The sequence below is a fragment of the Protopterus annectens genome, chromosome 2.part2 (assembly GCF_019279795.1).
Source record: "Protopterus annectens isolate FY-2018-M chromosome 2.part2, PAN1.0, whole genome shotgun sequence".
Taxonomy (NCBI): domain Eukaryota; kingdom Metazoa; phylum Chordata; order Ceratodontiformes; family Protopteridae; genus Protopterus; species Protopterus annectens.
In genome coordinates this window covers 639,585,469-639,607,360 of record NC_056730.1, presented here as the reverse complement: position 1 = coordinate 639,607,360, position 21,892 = coordinate 639,585,469, and the positions used below count along the sequence as shown (strand labels likewise).

The following is a 21,892-nucleotide window of genomic DNA, read 5'->3' as shown; positions in this document are numbered from 1 at the left end:
CTAAATGCATGGATGCAAATTCTTTCTTTTTAAATGTATTTCCTTTTTCGATTGGATAAGTGAATTCATCCAATAAAGCTCTTCACCCATGTCCTAGGTCACTGACAGACACCCACAGATATTTAGAAGTATGCAACAGTTTAAATATACATTAAGACTTATTGTGACAGTCCTGTTGTATTGAAATTTTTTTGTTAAATATAGTGCTAACAAACAGTTGCTGGAGTCCTAGAAATTCTTTTTCTTGCATATGAAACCAGCTAATGAGTAAACTTTTCTGGGAGGTTGGTATACTGGTTAAGGTGCTTACCTTACAAACACAGCCTATAGGGTTTGATTCTCACATGGGTTAATTGGCTAGGCTTAAATTGGCCCACAAGAGCAGTCAGTCTAGTAATAATCTATGAACGTATTGTCACAAAAATGGGTACAGGCAACTGATGAAATTAGTTTGCTGTATGTTTTTTATGAAAAAAATAGTTAAATGTGTTAAAAGGAAATTAATTAAAAAAAAAATGATTATATGTTTTATATGTATTTGTTTCTGTTAGATGCTGGAGGAAACCCATCTAATCCACACCTTGGAGCTCCAAATGAGCGTCTTGCACTGTATGCATTACGGAAACAAGGCCTTATACCTGAACATGTGGAGACTAGAATGCTCTACAGTCCTCTTCAACCTGACATTGAGCAAGTAAGAAATAAAAGACTTTGTGTATTATTTTAAGATGTGCTGTAAATAGTTATGGAAAAAGTTGTTCATTGCTTGTATTCATCTTATAGTTTTACAAAAATAAAAAAATAACGTGCATGCCACATTTAAATGCAGGTGCTATGTGCAAAAAATTGTACTGTACTTTCTCAGCAGCATTTCTTTACCAAATAAATAGGCAAAGCACTTCACATTTATATTTTAGATGAAATTTCATTTATGAAGGAGCCAACAGAAGGTGAATTTTAGTTTATCAAGCTGACAACTCTTTATGTGGTTACTATACTATTTTCCACATACAGTTATCTAGTCATCCGTTCCAGGTATCATTGAATCCCTTTATAGATTTACACTGTTATCACTAAATCTGGACATGCTTTTAAGAGACATGACCCTCTCAGTGAAATATATATATTTTTTGTAATATCTTTCTCAGACATCTTCTGTCCTGTGAAGTTGACATTCATGTCAATGCCTTCTCATATAGCCTTCTTCAGTTTTAAATCACCTTTGTGTTGATAAAGAGAAGCATCTCTGTCTTACCTCCTATTGACTTCTGTCTTCCAATGAGACAGTTTCCTCTGCTCTCTGCCTTTTTTGTACGCCACCTGTGTTTTGCTCTGCCCTTTTGAGTGCTTCTTATTGTACACTAGCAGCAGTCTCATGGTTCTCCTGAAATGATCTTTATAACTGTACAAGCATTTCAGATAACACATCAACAGTACCCTGTTAATCAGAAAACAGCTTTAATATTTATGAATTTTATATTCTTGGCAATGCAGACTGTTCCGTATTAGTTCTTATATTGTAATCAACACGGGAGATGATTATAATACCTAGACTTGTTCTTCCATTCTTTTCCCCTAAAGTAATTTCTCCTAACATATGCCATCCCTTGAAACACTGAAAAATATTATTCCTGTCATCCCAGCATCACTCAGACTTACCTACTACCACTGTCACACTTCAAGGACTTGGTCTTCTTGGTAGAATACTTTGAGTTCTCAAAATATATCAATTAAACTTGTCAAATTTAAGTTGGCACTCCCCAGGAGTCAGCCTTAGCAGCTGCAGTGGCCAGTTTGGACAGTTGTGGAGGGGCCTCTAAACTGATGCTCCCTTTTACCACTCCTTCCTTCCCCATACTTGCTGGCTTCCTGGTATCAGGAATGTATGTTATTATTGTAAGTTAAAAATGAAACAGTATATTTATTGCAGTGGTGTAGCTAGAGTTTGTGGCACCTGGGGCTGCCTTTGAATTTGCCGCCCCTCCATCCTCACAAAATCTTGGTCAAATGAGGCCCCCTTGCACCCCCCCCCCCGCAGGCATTCCACTGTCACATTGCTTGGCTGTTTCTCCCCATTTACCATTTTACCATACACACTGTAATGTGCATGCTGTTTTATGCTTTCCTTCTACAATGATTATTTGGATTTAATTTATAGCACAAACACTGATAGAAATCTGCTAAACAAACCAATACAGGCTCACAATGAAAACAGACTTAGCGTTAAAACTCCTCTGCCCTTGAAACTCACATTCATTGAAACAGCATTGAAACCCACAAAGAAAGAAAATGCATCTGGCCAGTGGCGGATAAAGTTTACATTTGGACTGTTTTCAAATCATAGGCCCCTTGCACACATATTTAGGACCATGCAAACATACATGTTTTGATTCACCTTCCTGATTGTATTAAATTATATTGCTTGTATAATACAGCACATTTGTTAGAGCATGTTTTAAATTTATTGTTTTGAACATTTTTCAAGTAAGCAATGAAACAAAATGTATGAACCAATAATGACAAAACTGCCCAATTCAGAACATTTCCATCATAAAAGTCTACTCAAACTTTTGCTATTACAAATATCAGTAAATATGCACAATCTCTGCAGAAGTAAACGTCATCTAAGTAATTCCACATTAAAGAGATCTGTAATTAATGAATAGATTGCTGCTAGCAAACAACTTTATATTTCAACGTTTCATCTACAAATAAAGTGCCTGTTGGCCTTGAAGAATAAATTGCCTATGTTACATTGAAAATGATAAGCTGGTAATATTGCAATAGGGAATGGATATCAACCTGATAACAGGTTTATAGTTACTAGGTTTCACCTCCAAAGAAGGACATACTCAGGACTGCAGCATCTACCCCCCTTTAAAGTACAACCAAGTACAGTATCAGCAATCAATCTGCATACTGTGGGAGTAGAACCCACAACCTTCTGCATCAACAGTAAGTATATTACCTGGTTTGCTACTACCAGTGCATTTAAATACTTTAGCACAATAGTGATATAATTTGCTAAACAACAGTTACAAATTGCAAACAGATGGTATAAGCAACACTAAACTTCTCTTCCCCTGAAGCTCTCAGCTCCTTGTAAAATTCACTTGACGCTCAACTAAATCTCTCAACTTTGAAGCAAAAGAAACCTGGAAAAATCCAAAATTTGGGGGGAGGGGCAAAGCCCCAAAGCCAGAGACACATTTAGACATTGCGTATATAATCTTAGAACATTGCTAGAATAAAATGTTTTGTGTTACCATGCGTTTTCTGAAAGATAAGAAGACTGAAACTTAAATGACTGTCATTATTTAGTGAATTCAGTCCTCACTGATTCGCCAGAAAACCACAAATTTTAAGAGGAACAGACTAAAAGTATGAGTCAAAAATCACCTATGGACTCAACTCCTTGAATCACAAGTGGTGGTAGGGATAGAAAATACAGGCTTCCTTGTACCTAAGGTATAGGGTTTGAGCCTAGACACACACACACCTTGCAGCAACCTGCAATCCTTGTGAATTGAATTAAACACCTACTTAAGCACCAATATGTGCAACCAGAATAATGTCCTTAAAACAAGCGCAGTATTTTTTTAATTAAAGTAAAAGTGACAGATCCTTGGCAAAACTGCCACCTGAGGCAGATGCCCCCCCCAGCTATGCCACTGGTTTATTGTTAGCATATATATTTTTTAAAAACATTTTAAAACAAGAAAACAACTAAACTCCAGGCTTACTGCCAGAACCAATACTTCCTGTAGTTCCTCTCTGAGGATCTGCTTAACTCACTCAGACATGCTACAAGAGGCCTGTTTGATGAGTCACTAAGGCCTTGGGTCTACAAGGTGCTTCATCAGGTGAATGCATCTTGGCTTACCTGTAAATATGTTCCTAAATCCCTGTAGTGCTACACGGATATCCTGAAACCTGATCAGAGATAGCTACACACTTTCCTTGTCTCCTCTACATTTCTTATTCTCTTCTCCTTTTTCTGTTTCTTTCCTTTCTGCTCTTTCCCTTGTTTGACTCATGCCGTACTTTGCTTCATACTGCAAGTACATTGTTCTTTGTATGCAATTTTCGCTCTACCATATCAGCTGCTCTGAAACAGACTCCCCATCCACTTAAAACAAAGCTTATCCCTGTCTGTAAGTACAACTTGGATCTATGGATGGGAAACAGAAAATTTACCCCTGGACTATCCCATGTACAACTAATGGACAGATGCAGCTACTAAATGTTTTATCCATGCATAGGTTCCCTCAAATTATCTATGGTATGATCCCAGTTATTCTCATTAGGGTTAATATATAATTGTTGACCATGGGATGGATAATTCCAGTCTATAACCAAATGGGCTAAGTTATTTAGACCATAGAAAGGGAAACTGGCTAGGCTTAAAATGGCCCACAATAGCAGCTAGCCTAATGCCTACCCATGTACCTATACAAATATTGCACTAAATAATGCTATTCCAGTGTGCAGTTCCTCTTCTTAGGTATTTTCCTGACTTTATTGCATTTAGTTTTCCTACAAAATATCCAGACATAACTTTCTGCATGCTTACTCTTACATTACCTCTGCTGCAGTGATATTGATTGAAGTTTATTGTTTCTTTAGCTGCATTTCTGCTGTGATGAGCCTGAAAATGGTCTAGCAGGATCAGTAAAAAAATAAAAAATAAACACATACATAAATACATACATGCATAAAAATATCTTCCTGTGTTAAGTTCTCTGCACACTCCAGTGCCTTTGGGAGGTGCTGCAGACAATACCAAGCAGACCACGTTACTAAGAAGCAGGTTCATTTTGAAACATGAAACCTGCTAAAATTTTCTGATTCACACCAGCCCTGGCTGCCATCTCCCATGCCCACTGTCCTTGGATACCAGGAAGTACTGGAACGGTGAGTGGGACTGTGTTTAATGTCTATGGGAAGACTGGGGACTAAAACGAGTATGAATAATTTCTAATCTCCATTATAAATTCTCATGTCATATTGACTCTTTCTTCCTTCATGGGCTTCAATTATGTCTTGCACTTGCTCTAAAAGACTAGAGTTCCTTACAGAGATAATTCTCATATCTTGTTGTAATCAATGTGTTGGCACAAAACCTCATACAAGTGTTCAACTTCCTCATAATGCATAATAATAATAATAATAATAATAATAATAATAATCGTAGGCATCTCCTTAGAAATGGCATTGTTCACATTTCACCCCACTTATAGCTATTTCTCGATGTTTTTTTTATGTATATAATTATTTGTTAAGTTATGTAAGTGGAGTAATACATTCAGATCTTTTTCAGCTATATCTCAGGTCACACGTTCAACAGTAAGGCTTACATGCAGGGCTAATTTAGAGTAGCCATAAAGCATAATGTTTTTGCAGGTGGTAAAAAAATTAGAATACTTTAAGGAAGCCTATAAGGATGGAGGGGAAACATGCAAAACCCAACAGTTTGTTCCGCTTTCTACAATACACTTCCCTATTACCTCCTCCACAATTCTAGACCAACTATTTTCTAACCTTAATTGTGTACTTCCCCACATAATTTGTACGTGAGTCTGATACAGTAATACTCCTGCAGTACATTTATGAATTAGATTGTTTCTCTGTTCTTCTTTAAGTGAGGTGAACCATTTTTCAGTCCACCTCTGTCTGCCATCACTCAGCTCACACGCATGTACATTTCTCTAGGATTATTTTGCTCCTATGTGTGACTGCTGTAAACATTTCTCTGTCATACTGTTGAATTGGTAACATTCTATCACAAGTATTAGTGATCACATCACCGTATGTTTTTTATGCATTCAGTGTTTTCATACTCTCTGAGCCTGACTATTCCACAAATATTTCATGTAGCTGTAATTATTAACAGTCATATATCCTATGTCAGCAGGAAAAGCAAAAGAAAATGTAGCACCTCTCTATCAGTTTTCATGTCATCTGGTCTTATTATCTCTTGTGACATAACTGGTTAGTCTGACCAGTTTTGGGCTGAAGACCATGTTAAGCACTGAGCAACATCAATTGACTATTGTGAGAGCTTGAGGAGTCAACACTGTAAACCTGACGATATGTTAACCTGCAGTTACTAATAATACTGGACTAGCTACTAGTGCAGTGCTTGACACAAAAAGCTGTTAGCTCTACTAATGAGATTTGTAATTACTACAAGAGCAAGGCTACCAGTAGGAAAATAGTTTGTTCTTTGCTTAGTGTTTGTCAGGCAGAAGTCTCAGCCTCATAAGTTATAGTGACCCTGTCATAGCCTAATCCAGGGCTCCCTGAAGGCACGGGGTCCTATTGGTCCAAATAGGTTCAGTTAGCTTAAGACCTGCTCTGTATTCACCATTGATTGGGTGTAGCCTATTGCTTTTGTCACTATTTTCTGCTGTGGTAACAAATGGCATGAAGTGATATTAGGACTGTGAGGTGCCCTCTCTGGGGCAAGTGGTCAAGGAGCCTGAATCCTCACCACTGACACCAGAGAGGGACGTTCACTTGGAATACAAATGGATACATACTGTATTTTCAGATGCAGCTCTCTGCACCAAATGCAATTTCCCTTAAGAGCACACAGGGAACACAGTCAGCCCGGGGTCTGAATTTCTTTATATCTCTTTCCTTCCAGGGTGCCTGTAAGGCTCCCCACTAGCACAGCTATTTGGTTAAGTCCTTAGCTGAGTGTCCAAGCCAAATTCTCCAGCACCCTCTCTGTGAAACCAGCACTTCGTGTCCCTGTTCCTAGTAGCTGACACACACATACATACACACACACACACACACACACACACACACACACACACACACACACACACACACACACACACACACACACATACACACACACCCTGTGAGATTTGATTTTCACACACACACACACACACACACACACACACACACACACACACACACACACACACACACACACACCCCTAGGAAAGGCTGGCACAGATTTACCTGCTGTGCCCCCTTCTGCCCAGACTATAAAGTAGTTATAACTTCCACCAGACACTCTCCCAGCTAGCTACTCTAAGGCCCTTACAAAGGGTATCCAATTATACTGTGCAATATTATTACTAAATACAAATGATAGTAGCTGACCAAGGCAGCCAGGCCTTCAGGAGTGGCGCACACAGTGTCATCAAATAAATATAAGCACTCTCAAATTTAAATACTTACTAAAAGGACCGGCCACAGTAACAGTTTTAAATATATTTAATAAGAAATAAAAAATGAACATGAAAATACTGAATATATATTTACGGTAAATTACAGAGTTCAAATCACAGGAAATATTAAAAAAATAATACTGATGGACAGACTCAGACAAGTAAAGAAAAAATATATTACTGATGGATCTAAAGAAATTACTGTTCCCTAATAACGTATTACTGCTGACATAGGATATATGACTGTTAATAAATACAGCTACATGAAATAATTGTGGCAAGGCAAGATGAAATATGTGAACAGTCTTTCCAGTCAGGCTCTCAAACAGAAATCTTAATACTCTGAGAGTACTCCCTGTAATAGCTGAACAATATTATTTCTAGAGCTGTCAGAGTGACCTCATCTGGTCATTAACAGGTTTCCACACTATCCCCTTTTGAAGGTGAGAGAGGAATTCAGCATAAACATGTAAAAATGGATATCTAGAGCTTTTCTAATGTTTATTGCAGGCCTAAGGTCAAGAAACAGTCACAGCACTTCCCCTTTTTCTACTGAAGCTAATAAACAATGGCTTCTTCCAGACCTTCCGTCTCCAATCCTGTTCATCACTGTAGGATGCTATTTTAATGGTTTAACGGTTTAACAGCTCATTTACATTTCCCTTATTTTTCTTAAAGTAAGCTAGCTGGTTAACCACTGCTCTTCCAGTGTTCTTGGTTACAGTAAATACATTTAATCAGTTACTACCTGCATATATATTTCCTATCTGTCCAGCAGGACCCACTCTTAATACATTTTATAATACTAGCAACTTTACAAATACATTTTAATATTCAAATGCCATACAGTTGTAATACATTTGTAACACAAGCATCTTGTATAAATCAGTTTGATATTCAAATTACATATCATTCTTTACAAAACTCCAGCTGGCTATGCTGGCACTTGCCCATATCATCACAAGGATGTTTGCCACATATCAGTCTAATATATATGTGGTGATATGTGGGTCACCTCTTAGCCATCCTAGTCCATACTAGTTTTATTACATTTCAGCTAAATACCAGGCAAGTCTGTACACTCATGCACAGATGGGATAATGTCTTACAGATGTTAACTCCCCATCCTGCTGATAGCAGTTTACCACCCCAGACATATTTCTCTGTTGTAAAGACTTTTCATGAAAATGCTCATGTTGTACCAGCGGACCAGAAAATATGGTTTATTAGTATAACCTTTTAGAACTAATTACCATTAAATGTAGTAGTAGTTTAGATTAGGGACAACTGATGACTTGTCTTCATGGCTGTTTTGTTAGTCATATTCTCAAGATATTTTTTACTGATGATAATGAATCCCATGTTGAACTACATCCTTTTTGAACATCTTAAAAGGATTTGAGTAATTTCACTTGAAACATAGGTGAATACTCCCATGGTAATCTTCAGTCATATTAATAAAATTATTGGTATAAAAAATCTGCATTTAACTTAATTTGGCTGAAACACGTTCAACTGTATGCTTTTTTCATAGCTTTTTAAAATGTATTTCATGCTTTGTTTCTGCAGCCCAGCAAGTATGTTTACTATTTTCTCAAATTCTTATTTTTGTGATATAAGTTGCAACCTACTATTCTCCCTCCATTAGTGTATGCATAAAGTAAACCTGGAGCTTGAATCTTTGCTTGCTTATTTTCCTTGTTGATTTTTGTTGTTGTTGTGGGTTGGAGAAATCTTTTTGTACTATGACTACATTGAACTGTTTGACTGACCTTCAGAAGGTTAATCTTTCCTTAATCAAATCGTCATCATCGACCCCTTTTCCCATTTTTCTGTATGGGGTTGAGGTGTTGCATCAACTGCCTCCATCTCTCTCAATTCAATGCCACTCTCCTACTACCTTCTTTGATGCTCATGCCCGTCATAGGTCTGCTCTTACACAATCCATCCATCTCTTTGCTGGATCCCCTTGGTTCATCTTCTCTTCTTCCTGTCTGTCCTAAATCTTCTTCACCAGATTGTCTTCTGTTTTCTTGCATATGTGCCCTAACCACCATAATATGTTCTCTTTGACCTTCTCTGCAATTGGAGCTACTTTGGCTTCTGTTCTTATGTTTTCCTTTCTTTAGCTATCCCACATTGTGCACCCTATCACCCATCTCATGCACTAAAGCTCAATCACCTCTAGCTTCCTCAACTGCTATGCCTTCACTCCCCAGCTTTTTGTATCATAAAGTATCAGTGGTCACACCACTGTTTTGTACACCTTACTTTTCAGCTTCTTTGGCATTCTTGTGTAGCACACAACTCCTGACACTCTGTGTCAGTTGGCTGCACCCCCTCTGTTTTTAGCTTTGACACTCTTGAGACTTCTGTTCTACTAAACCAACTATCCAAGATAATTGAAGCTTGTAACTTGCTCCAGTATTTTCCCTTCTGTCTCAGTTCTCAGCTGCTTCTGATTTCCCCCATTTGCTGCCATTACAACTATTTTATATGTTCTCAGTTTCATCCTGTTTGCCTCCAGTTTTGCACTCCATTTCCCAATCAGCTGATGAATTTCTAGTTCAGAACATGTATGTAATGCCACATCATCTGCATTCAACAGCTTGATTGATCTCCCCCCACCAGTCCGTTTGCTAATGTAGCCCATTACCAGTATGAAAAGCAGTGGACTCAGAGCTGAGTCCTAATGTACACCCACCTCATCTGGGAGCTCTTGTGCGAGTCTTTCCTTTCTCACAGACCATTTTATTAAAATCAAGGTGCCTGCCTAAGCTGAATCACACTTCCAGATTGTGCTTGCAACAGATGTAGAAAATGATGAAATGGAATAATAGAAACAGAAATTTCATTCAAGGCTAGGGGTGCATTTGATTGAGTTTTGCTGCTCAGTTGCTACTAGCTACTAAGAAAAAAATGTGTTCTTTTAAAAAAAAGGAAAAGCACTGCAAAATGGATAGAAGTATGAAACATCTAGGGGAAAAAAGTGTATACAAGTAGACTAGCACATATTTTTTTAATTAAAAATGTCAGATATTGTGTGTGGGGGTGCTTTAGCATGTACGGAATGTTTGTATTTTGGTAGTGTAGGTCACTTGAGTCACCTGGGGAATTTGGAAAAGGGGCAGTTGTTTTTGGAATGAGTACATTGAGGGGGATAAACATGCTGCAAGAGCATTTCTGTGTCTTTTACTTTGAAACATTCAAACCAAATAGTTCATCATGAAAGAGTGTAAAGAGACTGAACAGTTCAAACTTCTTGTGTCTAAAAGTGAACAGTTTGTTTCCTCAAGTTCCAGATGGTTCAGGCAGTCATAATTTCTGCCTTCAGTAATGTCATACATATACTTTTGTTTTTTTTCTTTCTACTTAATTACTGGATTAGTGTGTCTTCTTCATATTTCTGGGTTTATGTTCATAGCATATGCTTCAGACATTTTCTCATGCAGTTTACCTGCATGCTTGTTCTGTTTTTAGTGATAAGTCTGTATCATAATATTTTAGACGGTTTCCTTAATTACACTTTTTCCCTTAGAACTGTTCTAAATCTCAAAGTAAGCACTCTATTTTCATTCTAAAGCCCTGCAGTTGCTCGTATACGTAATCTTATAAGTAAGCACTAATAAACTAAAGCACTACACCCTCTTATACTCCCTTTAAGTACTTGGCTCCCTATTGGTCCTTTTTGATCAGTCAAAAAGTAGTCCCTTATACTATTCTGGCATGTCCAAAAGTCAGTTTCCGGCTTACTCTCCAGTCCAGCTGGTGAATCTGGGAATCTTGAAGCAATGTTACAACTGCCATATGTACACAGACTACCCTGTCCTCCTCCCAACAAGCTCAAATATATGTGAGAGATGCAACTATATAGCCAAACCGGAGGCTGAGCTCTCTCAACCCAGTACTGGCGCAGTCAGTCAGGAGAATGTAACCACACACACCACAAATCCAGTCTCACATAGACCTATCGCAACAGCAAACCAAACACATAAGCACACAAAAACATACTTGGAGGCTCTAAATAAAAATCTGCCCAAGCAGCAGAGATCTCCAAAGCAGACATCCAAGCAACCGCTACCCCACAACAATACCCACGTATCACATAGTTCACAAAGTCAGTGTGCCACACAGTCACAGCCCTTAAGGCTAAACAACACACCTAATACACTTGTAATAGGTGACTGTTGTCAGACACACTGACGTCCCACTCACCAGGATGAACAAGGAGAAGGTCACTGTAAGATGCCTGTCGGGTGCCAGGATCCGCCACATAACACAAACACTGAGGTCACTCCAAAGCAAGTACAAATATGACTCCGTCATTGTCCATGCTGGTGTGAATGACCTGAGACATACCTTCCTGGACTACATGAAAAGAGATATAGAGGAGCTCTCTGATCATGTAGCCCAGGCCGGTATGACCGTGACCTTGAGTAGCATCTTACCCTAACCAAGAATCATGCCACAGTATAAAGACAAAATGATCAATTTTAACAATTGGCTAAAGTACTGGTGTCATTCAAAGGGGATCCAGTGTCCGTCAGCCTGAGATGACGTACTCGACAAGCCACGTTGATTCGCTAGGGACGGCTTGCACCTGTCACCCCTGGGCTTTCGAATACTGGCTAAGGCTCTTGCCACCCCCATAGTGCCTTTTTTAGGCAAGGCTCAAAAGACAAACCCATCTCCATAGACAACACAAGGAAAAAGAAACTAAGGGTAATGCTGCTCAACGCCAGAAGTCTAAACCTCAAGATGCATGCACTCGAGGCTCTCCTCAGTATGGAGAATATCGATATCTGTGCAGTAACAGAAACCTGGTTCAAGGCTCCCGAGAGTACCCCAGCACTACCAGGTTATTCCTCATACCATGCTTTTCGGCCCCAAAACTCAGACCGAACCACAAAAGGAGGGGGAGTGTCCATATTCATCAAAGATACCCACACCTCCAGGTTAGTGGCACTGCACGAAGCATCGGAGACCATCCATGTGCAACTAACAGTGGGCAAAACTGCCTTTCAGTTTGTAGCCTGCTACAGACCACCCTCCCAAACTCAGGAACCCCACTCGGCTTTCCTGAGAACACTGGAGAATATGAAGGTCTCTCCAAACACCATTATATTGGGTGACTTCAACTACCCAAACATAGACTGGGAGCACTACTCAAGCCCCAACACCCTAGCCCAATAGTTCCTAGAATTTATAAACTCAAATGCTATGGAACAACTGGTCACCACTCCCACAAGAGGGGAAAACATATTGGACCTGATCATCACCAACATGGGGACTCTATGTTCCATACCAGAAGTATACCCCTCATTGGTAAGATCTGACCATAAATTAATCTCACTGGACATCCATATCCCGTCCCCACCCCCAGCCAAGGAAGCCACGGTGAAGAACTTCTCAAAAGCAAACTTCACACTTCTCAAAACCGAGGTAGAATCTTTCAAAGCCCCCGGGCCAGTGGAAAATATGGCCCAAACCGCAGAATCCTGCACAAACGCATTCTGTGGACACCTACAGGAATGCATGGATCGTGCTATCCCAAATAAAACCAAGACTCACTCCTTCAAAGGCAGGAGACCTGTCTGGTGGACCCCAGCTATAAATAAGCTATACAACAGAAGGAGGAAGCTACTACATGATAGAGCAAAATCCCAAAAAGGGAAGGCATCTCTGATCAGTACTAGCAAGAAACTACAATCCCTCATAAAATCATCTAAGGCCAGCTTTGAAAGAAAAATTGCACAAGACGCTAAAGATAATCACAAGGCCTTCTTTAGTTATGTCAGGAACCTGGGTGGCAACTCCCAGATATGCTCTGAGTTAGTGCAAAATGACAAAAAATACACTGAACCCACAGACATTGCCAACATCCTGGCAGACAGGTTCAGTGCAAACTTCTCCCCCCCCCCCAAAAGAGCAAATGTCTATCCCAACAGAGTGTAGCCTCCCTGACATCACAGATGCACAGGTGAGAGCTGCCTTCTCCAAAGCAAAAAACACAGCATCAATGGGACCGGACAGTGTCCTGGGCTGCGTCTTACACGAGCTCCAAGAAGAACTGAACCCTCACATAAAGTCACTGTTCAGTCTCAGCCTTACTACAGGATATGTACCCAAGGAGTGGTGTACAGCAACAGCGGTCTGACTCCACAAAGGCGGTCCCACAATGGACCCCGGAAACTATCACTCTATAAACCTTATTAGCCTGGTCTGCAAAGCTATGGAGCGTATCATCATGGAACTCATAAACAAAGACATTGGGAACCTCCAAACACTGGATCCTACCCAATTCGGCTTTGTTAAGTGCAGATCTTGCCTCTTGAACCTGGTCAACTTCTTTGAAACAGTCACCAAGACCGTAGATGAAGGGAAGGTAGTCCACACAGCCTACCTGGACCTCGCAAAAGCCTTCGACACAATACCCCACTCGGGCATCATAAATAAGCTCACCAGATTAAATATCAACCTCTATGTCACAAGATGGGTTGCAAACTGGCTCAGGGATAGAACCCACATGGTCAGAATTGCAGGTGCCGTGACAGACTCTAAACCAGTTACAAGTTGCATCCCACAAGGCTCAGTCCTGGGACCTCACTTGTTCGGTATATATTTCTCTGAGGTACAGGCTAACACGGGAGGACTATGGCTGACCAAGTTCACAGATGACTGCAAACTGGGTGCCATAATCGACTCGCCAACTGACACAAGCATCCTCCAAAAGGGTCTCACAGAGACGGATAACTGTTGCCAGAGCCATGGCCTAAAGCTGAATGCCAAAAAGTGCATAGTCATCCCCTTTGGGAAAAACAAAGTGCCCACAAATTACCACATAGGTGGTAATCCATTAAGTACGGAAGAAGTAATTAGGGATTTGGGGACCCAAGTAGATAGCAATCTCTCCTCATTGCCAAAGTGGTTAGAAAGCCCTTCTATATAGCCCACCTTATCATGAAAGGGTTCACATCTAGATCAAGAGAGGTCATTGTGCCCCTCTACTCATCACTTATCAGGCCCATAATTGAATACAATGCCCCATTTGGGCTGTACCTTACCCGACACCTGCAGCAACAGGAAAGACCCCAAAAGTACCTCATGAAGAGGATCAAAGGACTCAAACAGATGCCCTACACAGTTAGGCTAAAGAAACTCCAGCTTTACTCAGTTGCTTACCACCTGCTCAGAGGCGATCTGTGCCTGACATAAAAAACCATGTCCAACCCAGAATTAATGGACATGCTCCACCTCAGGAAATCCAAATTCCTTAGAGCTACACGCTCCAGGGACTTAAACCTCAGCACAGAAATAAATAGGACATGCTGGAGGGACAGATTCATATCCCAGAGGCTCCCCTCACTCTGGAACAAAATCCCAATCCATGTTAGGCAGAGCCCCTCAATGACCCTCTTCAAGAGAAATCTTGATGAGTGGATGGGAGATCATAGGTTTTCCCCTGGGATCTCTTCTGTGTCCCTACTAGACAGAGGCACAGTAAACTAACCTTAAAAGGGCTATCTTCTATGACCTACTATACAGAGGCACAGTCAACTAATCTAAAAGGGTGGCGAAAGCCAAACACACTCTGGCTAGGCTTATAAATGCCCTAGGGCAGATAGCCTAGTATCAACCTATGAACCTATGAACCTATGTACACAGCTTAATGTGCACACTTTCTTGTTTCTTCCATTGCATCTTTTCTCAGTAATTTCTTGGCAGAACTGCAGGCATACATTTTCATTTTGTAGTCAAAACTCATTGTGTTGCCCTTCCAAACAGGGACGTTTTTTTTAAAGCATACACACTTCTCCAAATGTCTACTGAAGTTTTAAGAAATTTACACTTCATTTACAGTTATTGGCCCTGCCTACAGTCATAAAAGGCAGTTTTGCAGAAGTATTCTTAGATGTAAGTAAGCTATGTATAGATCTGTGCTACAAACATTACCTTAGAATGTTGCAGATGCTTTCAGGTCTCTAATGTTTTTTACCCTATTCCCTACCACAGTTTTCAAACCTCATCTTATGTGGACCTGTTTGCTCCTCTGACTCTCCTCCCAGAATCTAAGGACACTGGGAGGGGGTGCAAGAGACTGGATTGGTGGTCATCATGCATTGAGTGTTAACTGATTTCTTTTGAATGCTAATACCTTTTTATTAGACAGAATGTGAGTAAGGATGTCTACTGTTTTTTCCCATTGTGGGCATGTGGTGTTATATACCTACCTTCCCTAGCTTTTGTTATGCTTACACTGCCAGAAAATATATCTCAAGACTTTCCCCCAGTTGGCCCTGATGTGTCTGGATTGCGAATTCCCTAAGTCTAAGTAGGTATGGCTTGTTCACTCCTGTCCATCCTAAGCCAGCTCCTCCTTCTCACAGGCCACTAGTCAAACTGGAGTTGTCTGGGACATAGCCAGAGTAAAGCCTTTGCACTGTGGACTTGGCTCAAACTATAATGATTCTAACAGATATTCAGAACAAAGTGTTCTCACCTGAGTACAATGATTATGTCTAGCTACATCTTTGTGAGGGTCCCTGTTCACTGTTACTTGGTTATTTTTAGACATTTCAATCAAAACTTTCCTCACTTAACCTTTTTTATGTTTTTTGGGACTTGCGTCCTTCTTGAGCTGTGATCACAAATAGCCTTGACCTTCTATTAACTTATACATACTCTAGACCCTAAGTATTCTTAGATGTACTTCAAACAGTGGAGTCTTCGTAGGAAGAGGACCCTCAGTCTATGTCAGTGCAGGTTGTGAATGCCACAGAACGGACATCTTACTCTGCCATGACATAATTTTATGTTGAAAATATTTTTTGTTGGTTTGTTTGTTTGTTTATCAATGCTCTAACTCTCATACCTGGCCAGTAATTATGCCACTATGCCATGTAGATACTGTAGGTCATTATACATGTATAAAAGGTCATGCACATCATGGACATTATGTTATACTTACCCTAGGACTCACCATGGGCTCTACCTGGTATTAATTTATTGAGAAAAACCTGTGCCCTTCCTCATAGAAGTACAGCTGGTCATAGGCTGTTTGATCATTGCAGGTGGCCATGCCTCTTTAGTCTGGCCATACCTGGATTAATGACAGGTCAGTTAGTAATGAATACATTTCATTAAGTGGGCACTGACAATGTTCAACATTTTCTAATATTCCCCCCAGTTTTTCGTTTAGTGTGAAAATGGAATTTTCTTGTCGAGTTTCTTCATGCTCTTGAAATGTAGACTGAGTGAAAAAATGCAGAAGTCTGTGGGGGTCATCAGCTTTACCTAGAGAAGCTGGTTGCTGGTTCCACTCCCATCCACTCTGTAAAGGATAATGGGGATTTTTAGAAAATGAAGGATGTGTCCTGCTGTAGTCCACCATACATTCAACTAGCAACAGTCTCCTCAGTAATGAAGTATATCAACATGACTTGCTGGCAATTTCACCAAGCAGATGTGTTTAAACCACAAATTAATATAGCCTATGTAGTGTACAATGAATAGTTGATATTCTTTTGTGTTGTACTGAAGCATCACAGGAAGAAATGTAGTATCCTTTCAAATCAGTGAGTAGACAGTGTCAGTTCATTCTGGCTTTAGGGGAAAGAATAACTTTCCATCTATTTATTCTTATGTTGCAGTTAGAAAACCTACATGGTTGCAAGGAAGACATGTAGACGCTGCATGGCAGGTACCTAAAGTGATAATCAAATTGGAGAATCCTATTGATATGAGCTAGACAACTGCTGTTTGATCCTAAGTTACACTTATCTTTTTAACGTTATGTGGGGACTGCACTTTACAGAACACAGAAACTAAAACTCAGCCTTGCAACCATGACTTACTCATTAACTGAAAATCTAAGCTGTTACCTTTCTTTCTAGATCTAGATATTGAAAATCTAAGCTGTTACCTTTCTTTCTAGATCTAGATTCATAGAGGACTTTTGATAGCTGTTATGCATCTATGACTACATTTGTTTATTTTTAGCAATGATGTCATAATTCAACATATGGTAAGAACTTCTAAAAAAATTTCACCTTTTACATTTTTGGGTCCCAGTTTATTTAACTTATGCATCAGTTATCCCATCCCTTCTTCCTTTTCCTGCTCCCCTTTGACCTCTTCTTTTCCCTGTACTTAGGAAGTGAATTATATTTGGTGCTAAGGAATTAATGGAAGCTTATTTGCCTTAATCAGTTTCATCTTCATTTGTAAGATGTTTACTAATTTTAGTAATAAACAAATAAGTTGGTCACATTTATGTCCCAGCTGGGTGCTGTAGAGGTCTTGCTGTCTTTAAATGCAGGACATACTTTGATTACTGCTTTATAAGTTACTGTTGTTGTCCAGTGTTGTCCGCTTTTAAGGAGATCTGAATGCCTGAGGAATCAGGCAAATCAGAGTAATTACGGTCAGAACAACTACAGGTCTCCATAATTGAGAAAGGGAAGGGGGGGAGAGGGGGTTACAACAACAACAACAACAACTGGAATTCCAGGGTGAAGCATTAAACAAAGTGAACAATGTTGTGGACATTTTGAGTTATGAATGTTTTTTTTTATTTATAACTGTAGTGACTTGAAAATTGAACCTGGGCATTTTGAACTATTTAGAAAGGGGTTTTCTTTTGTACCAAATTTTAGATTGGATGTTGCCAAGGTCTTAATTAGCTTGAAATTGTACACCAGACAATTAAATTTGAAGGTGTTTTTTTCTAATCAGGTGAATATCATCAGTGATGCCACCAATATTAGGAGAAAAAGCACCTTTATCCCACCTCCCCTAATCCTTCCATCATTATATTTTAGCAAATCTGTGAAAAGGAGCTCAGGAAATCGCTCAATAAGAACTTTATTAACAACAACTCATTAGAAGAGGAGAAAAATGTTTGAAACATTCGGTAGATAGTGATGATTATAGGATTATGAAACCAGATAAGGGTGGGGGCGGTGGTAATTATGCCACAAATTGAGTATGTTTCTAGGATGTATGAAATCTTAAATGATGAATACCCCTACATAAGAGCCTCCAAGAATGAAATTGTTGCAGCATACACTAAGATTGATTGGTTGCTTTATGATTCATTGTGCCAGGGAGTAATTGATAAATCAGAGCTAGATTTTTTAACAGTTGACAATCCTATTATGCCTTCGATTTTTGTGATTCCCAAAATTTACAAGGATATGGAGGTTCCCCCTTTTAGGCCGATAGTAGCAGCTAGGAGATCAAAGGCAGAACCTTTAGCTACCTATATAAACAACTATTGCAAGGGGGCTTTGATAAATAAAAGTTACATTCTACGAGACTCATGGCATTGTTTGGAGATTTTAAGGGACCTTAAGCGTGACGTTGATTACGTTTGTAACTATTGATGTTACTAACCTCTTTTCAGTTATACCACATGACATAGGATTGGAATTATTTCATGACAGTTTAATGGAAGTAGAAAGATTACACACTGTTAAAAGTAATTTTATAGTGGAATTGATGTCAATTATATTGGACAACAATTTCTTGTATTTTGATGGAGAATATTTCTGCCAGAGGTCTGGGGTTGCCATTGGTGCCAAGTGTGCCCCCATGTTTGCTAATTTGGTTTTAGCTGAATGGAAAAAGTGATTTATGTTCATCTCCCCTTTCATTTCTAAACTAATGGTATTTTTGCACTTTTTGGATAATATTTTAGTGTTATGGAAAGGGCAAATGGATGAGAGTCTACATTTCATCGATTACTTGAACAGTACAACACTCTTTCTTAATTTTAGCTGCAGATGTCATCCTAGTGAAATTGAATTTCTAGATATGTTTTTGTACAAGGACAGTGCCATTCTTTGTTCTAATATTTATAGGAGTAAAACGTTCAAATTCCTTGCTTCAATTTGATAGCTGTCACCTGCTTCAGCAGAAAAGAAGTGTGGTAAAGGGGCAAATAGTGAGGTTATCAATATTAGTGAGCAATGATGTAAAGTTTAGTGAGGAATTAATGAACTTGAAGGGGATGTTTAAGGATAGAGAGTATCCATTGAAAATTTTATTAAAAATTAGAAATAAAGTGATCAAGAAATGTAAGATAAGATGTACGACTATCTTAACATCTAGTCAACATTTTGTTGCTAAGGACACACATGTAGGTTAGAAGGTGGGTGCCATGGCATTACAGTACAACCATGAGAGACCTTTTATAGTTGACATTATTAACACTGTATGGGACTTAACCATTCCACATGATTTGAAAGCTTTACTAGGAGAGAAACCACAGATTACTTACAGAAGGGAGAACAATTTGAAGATGGTATTTGAAAGACAGAAAAGTAAAAATTGTATGAACTACAGGATAGAAATGAAGAAGTGTGGTATGTGTAGATACTGTAAGCACATTAATAATGATCCTTATGTGTCTATTAGTGGGTATGCTAGAAACATTCACTACCCAGGACGTTGTAACTGTAACACCAGAATGATGATGTATGTTGCCGGTTCTACTTCACATCACCTAAAACCCATTTGACTGACTTTCATTTCACTGAGACCAAATCACCTAATTTGTTAAAATACTGAAAACTCATTTGACTGAATCTCATTTCACTGACAGCTTACAATGCTAAATTTCAAAAGACTAAACCTTAAACCATAAACAAACATACTCACAACACTAATAACTACCACTTTCCAGAAGTTGAAAACTACTTACTTACCCTCTAACAGAAACCAGACAATATAAAACTAAACTAAGTGGGGTGCTATGCCCCCACAACTCCCAAAGTGGCAGACTGTACCCCCTACACACCCACTAACTATATATACTAACTCCAGGATCACACTACAGTGGGGAAAAGGGCATATACCTTTTACTTGTGTTAGAGTACTCTACACACTCCACTGCTACTGGGAAAGCACAAACCATCTACCATATTACTTTAGATACTTCCCATAAAAATGTAAAGAGACATACCCAGATTTAAAAACACTACAACGCTACTTTCTACATGACTATCGGTATTCTGACAGCACTGTAAGTTACAGAAATTCTTTTTATCACAAACAAGTCACAGGTGAATGGAAACCCACATCATGTCTATTGCTTACAATTCAGTGAAATGAGATTCAGTCGAATGAGTTTTCAGTATTTTGAAAATTAGGTGATTTGGTCTCAGTGAAGTGAAAGTCAGTCAAATGGGTTTTAGGTGATATGAAGTAGACCCATGTGGCCACATGTATGGGTTGCCCATTATTTTATGTTGGGAAAACTACATAGAAAATGAAGGGCAGAATAGCTGAACACATGAGGGACATTAGGAACAAAAAAACAAGTAATGCATTATATATGCATAGTACAAAATGTCACAACTTTAAAAGGTTCCAATTTTTCATTATTGACAGAATGTGCAAAGATCAGAGAGGTGGTGACTTTAAAAATCTACTTGAGATTAAGGAAACAACGTGGCAGCTAAGACTGAATGCCAGGGGAATATCCTGGCATTAATGACTGTTGCTCATTAATGAGTATTTTAAAAATGAGGGCAAAGCAGATCTGAATTATAGCTTATACCACAGCCCTCTGGTGGAAAGATTTTTACAGAATGGCTATTGACACTATTACATATATATATATATATATATATATATATATGTATGCATAATATATATACATTTTTTCAAAGAGTTTTTTTATTGATGTTTTTTATAGATGGTTTTTCACATCTACTGACAAAAGTGCTTTTGTTTAGATTTGTTTTTATTTTTTCATTATATTTTATTTTAACAAAAACTGTACCTGAATAGTAGTGGTGGTGTTTACATAAGATGTTGGTTTACTGCATTAATATTATTATATAACACAATATATGGAGAATTTTACAATGACTGTCCATTAGCATTCAAAACAAGCACGCTGATTCGCCAGCCCAACTAGCGTGCCCATTGTACATCTGAGAATATACTACTGGAAAAAGATCATGTCACCAGTACTTTTTCTCAGTAGTGTATCTCCTGATTTTTTTTACTTTTTTTTTTTTTTTGGAAGCAAGAAGACCTAAAATGAATGAAGGAAGCAGCACAGACAAAAAAAAAATTGTTTTAAGTCTCCCAATTTCTTTTTTGTTATTTTCAATTTAAAAAAAAAGCAATGGCAATCTTCCTGTCTCCATTGCTACCTCTGCACAGCACTGATGTACTGTGTAAGCGTGGGAACACAAGTCCCTTACGCATGCGCAGTACATCACAAATGCCCCAGGATACCGGAAAACTGTGGAAGGGCAGCACAAAGGCATTGTACAATGACATTATTTAAGAAAAGTAAGTATTTTTTTCTTACATAATGTCATTGTATAATAGCAATAACTCACAGATGGGTGTGGGCAATGCTTCACCCTTGTGACCAAACCACACCAACCATGGGTAAATCCAGCATTACCCACATGGGTTATTGCTTAATTATACAATGACTGGCCATTGGCATTCCAAAACGAGCACACTGATTGGCCAGCCCAACCAGCATGCATGTTGTAAATCCGAGAGTATACTAATGGAAAAAGATCCAGTCACCTGGACTTTTTCCCATTAGTATATCTCCTGATTTTTTTACTTTTTTTTTCCCCCCAAAAAGAAAACTGAAGACCTAAAACGAATGAGGGAAACAGCGTAGACAAAAAAAAAAGGATAATCAGGTACGTTCTGAAAAATTAAAGAAA

At 38.9% G+C, this 21,892-nt stretch overlaps 1 protein-coding gene across 5 annotated transcripts in view; it reads left to right on the top strand.

Moving 5' to 3' along the window:
* The window catches only part of DYSF (dysferlin), a 3,914,743-nt gene that overhangs the window by 3,531,428 nt on the left and 361,423 nt on the right, over nucleotides 1–21,892 (top strand). For all 5 annotated transcript variants that reach the window (XM_044064060.1, XM_044064063.1, XM_044064061.1 and 2 more), the window contains one exon: nucleotides 552–694. In XM_044064060.1, the coding sequence (XP_043919995.1) occupies nucleotides 552–694 (143 nt within the window). The remainder of the gene's footprint in view (nucleotides 1–551; nucleotides 695–21,892) is intronic.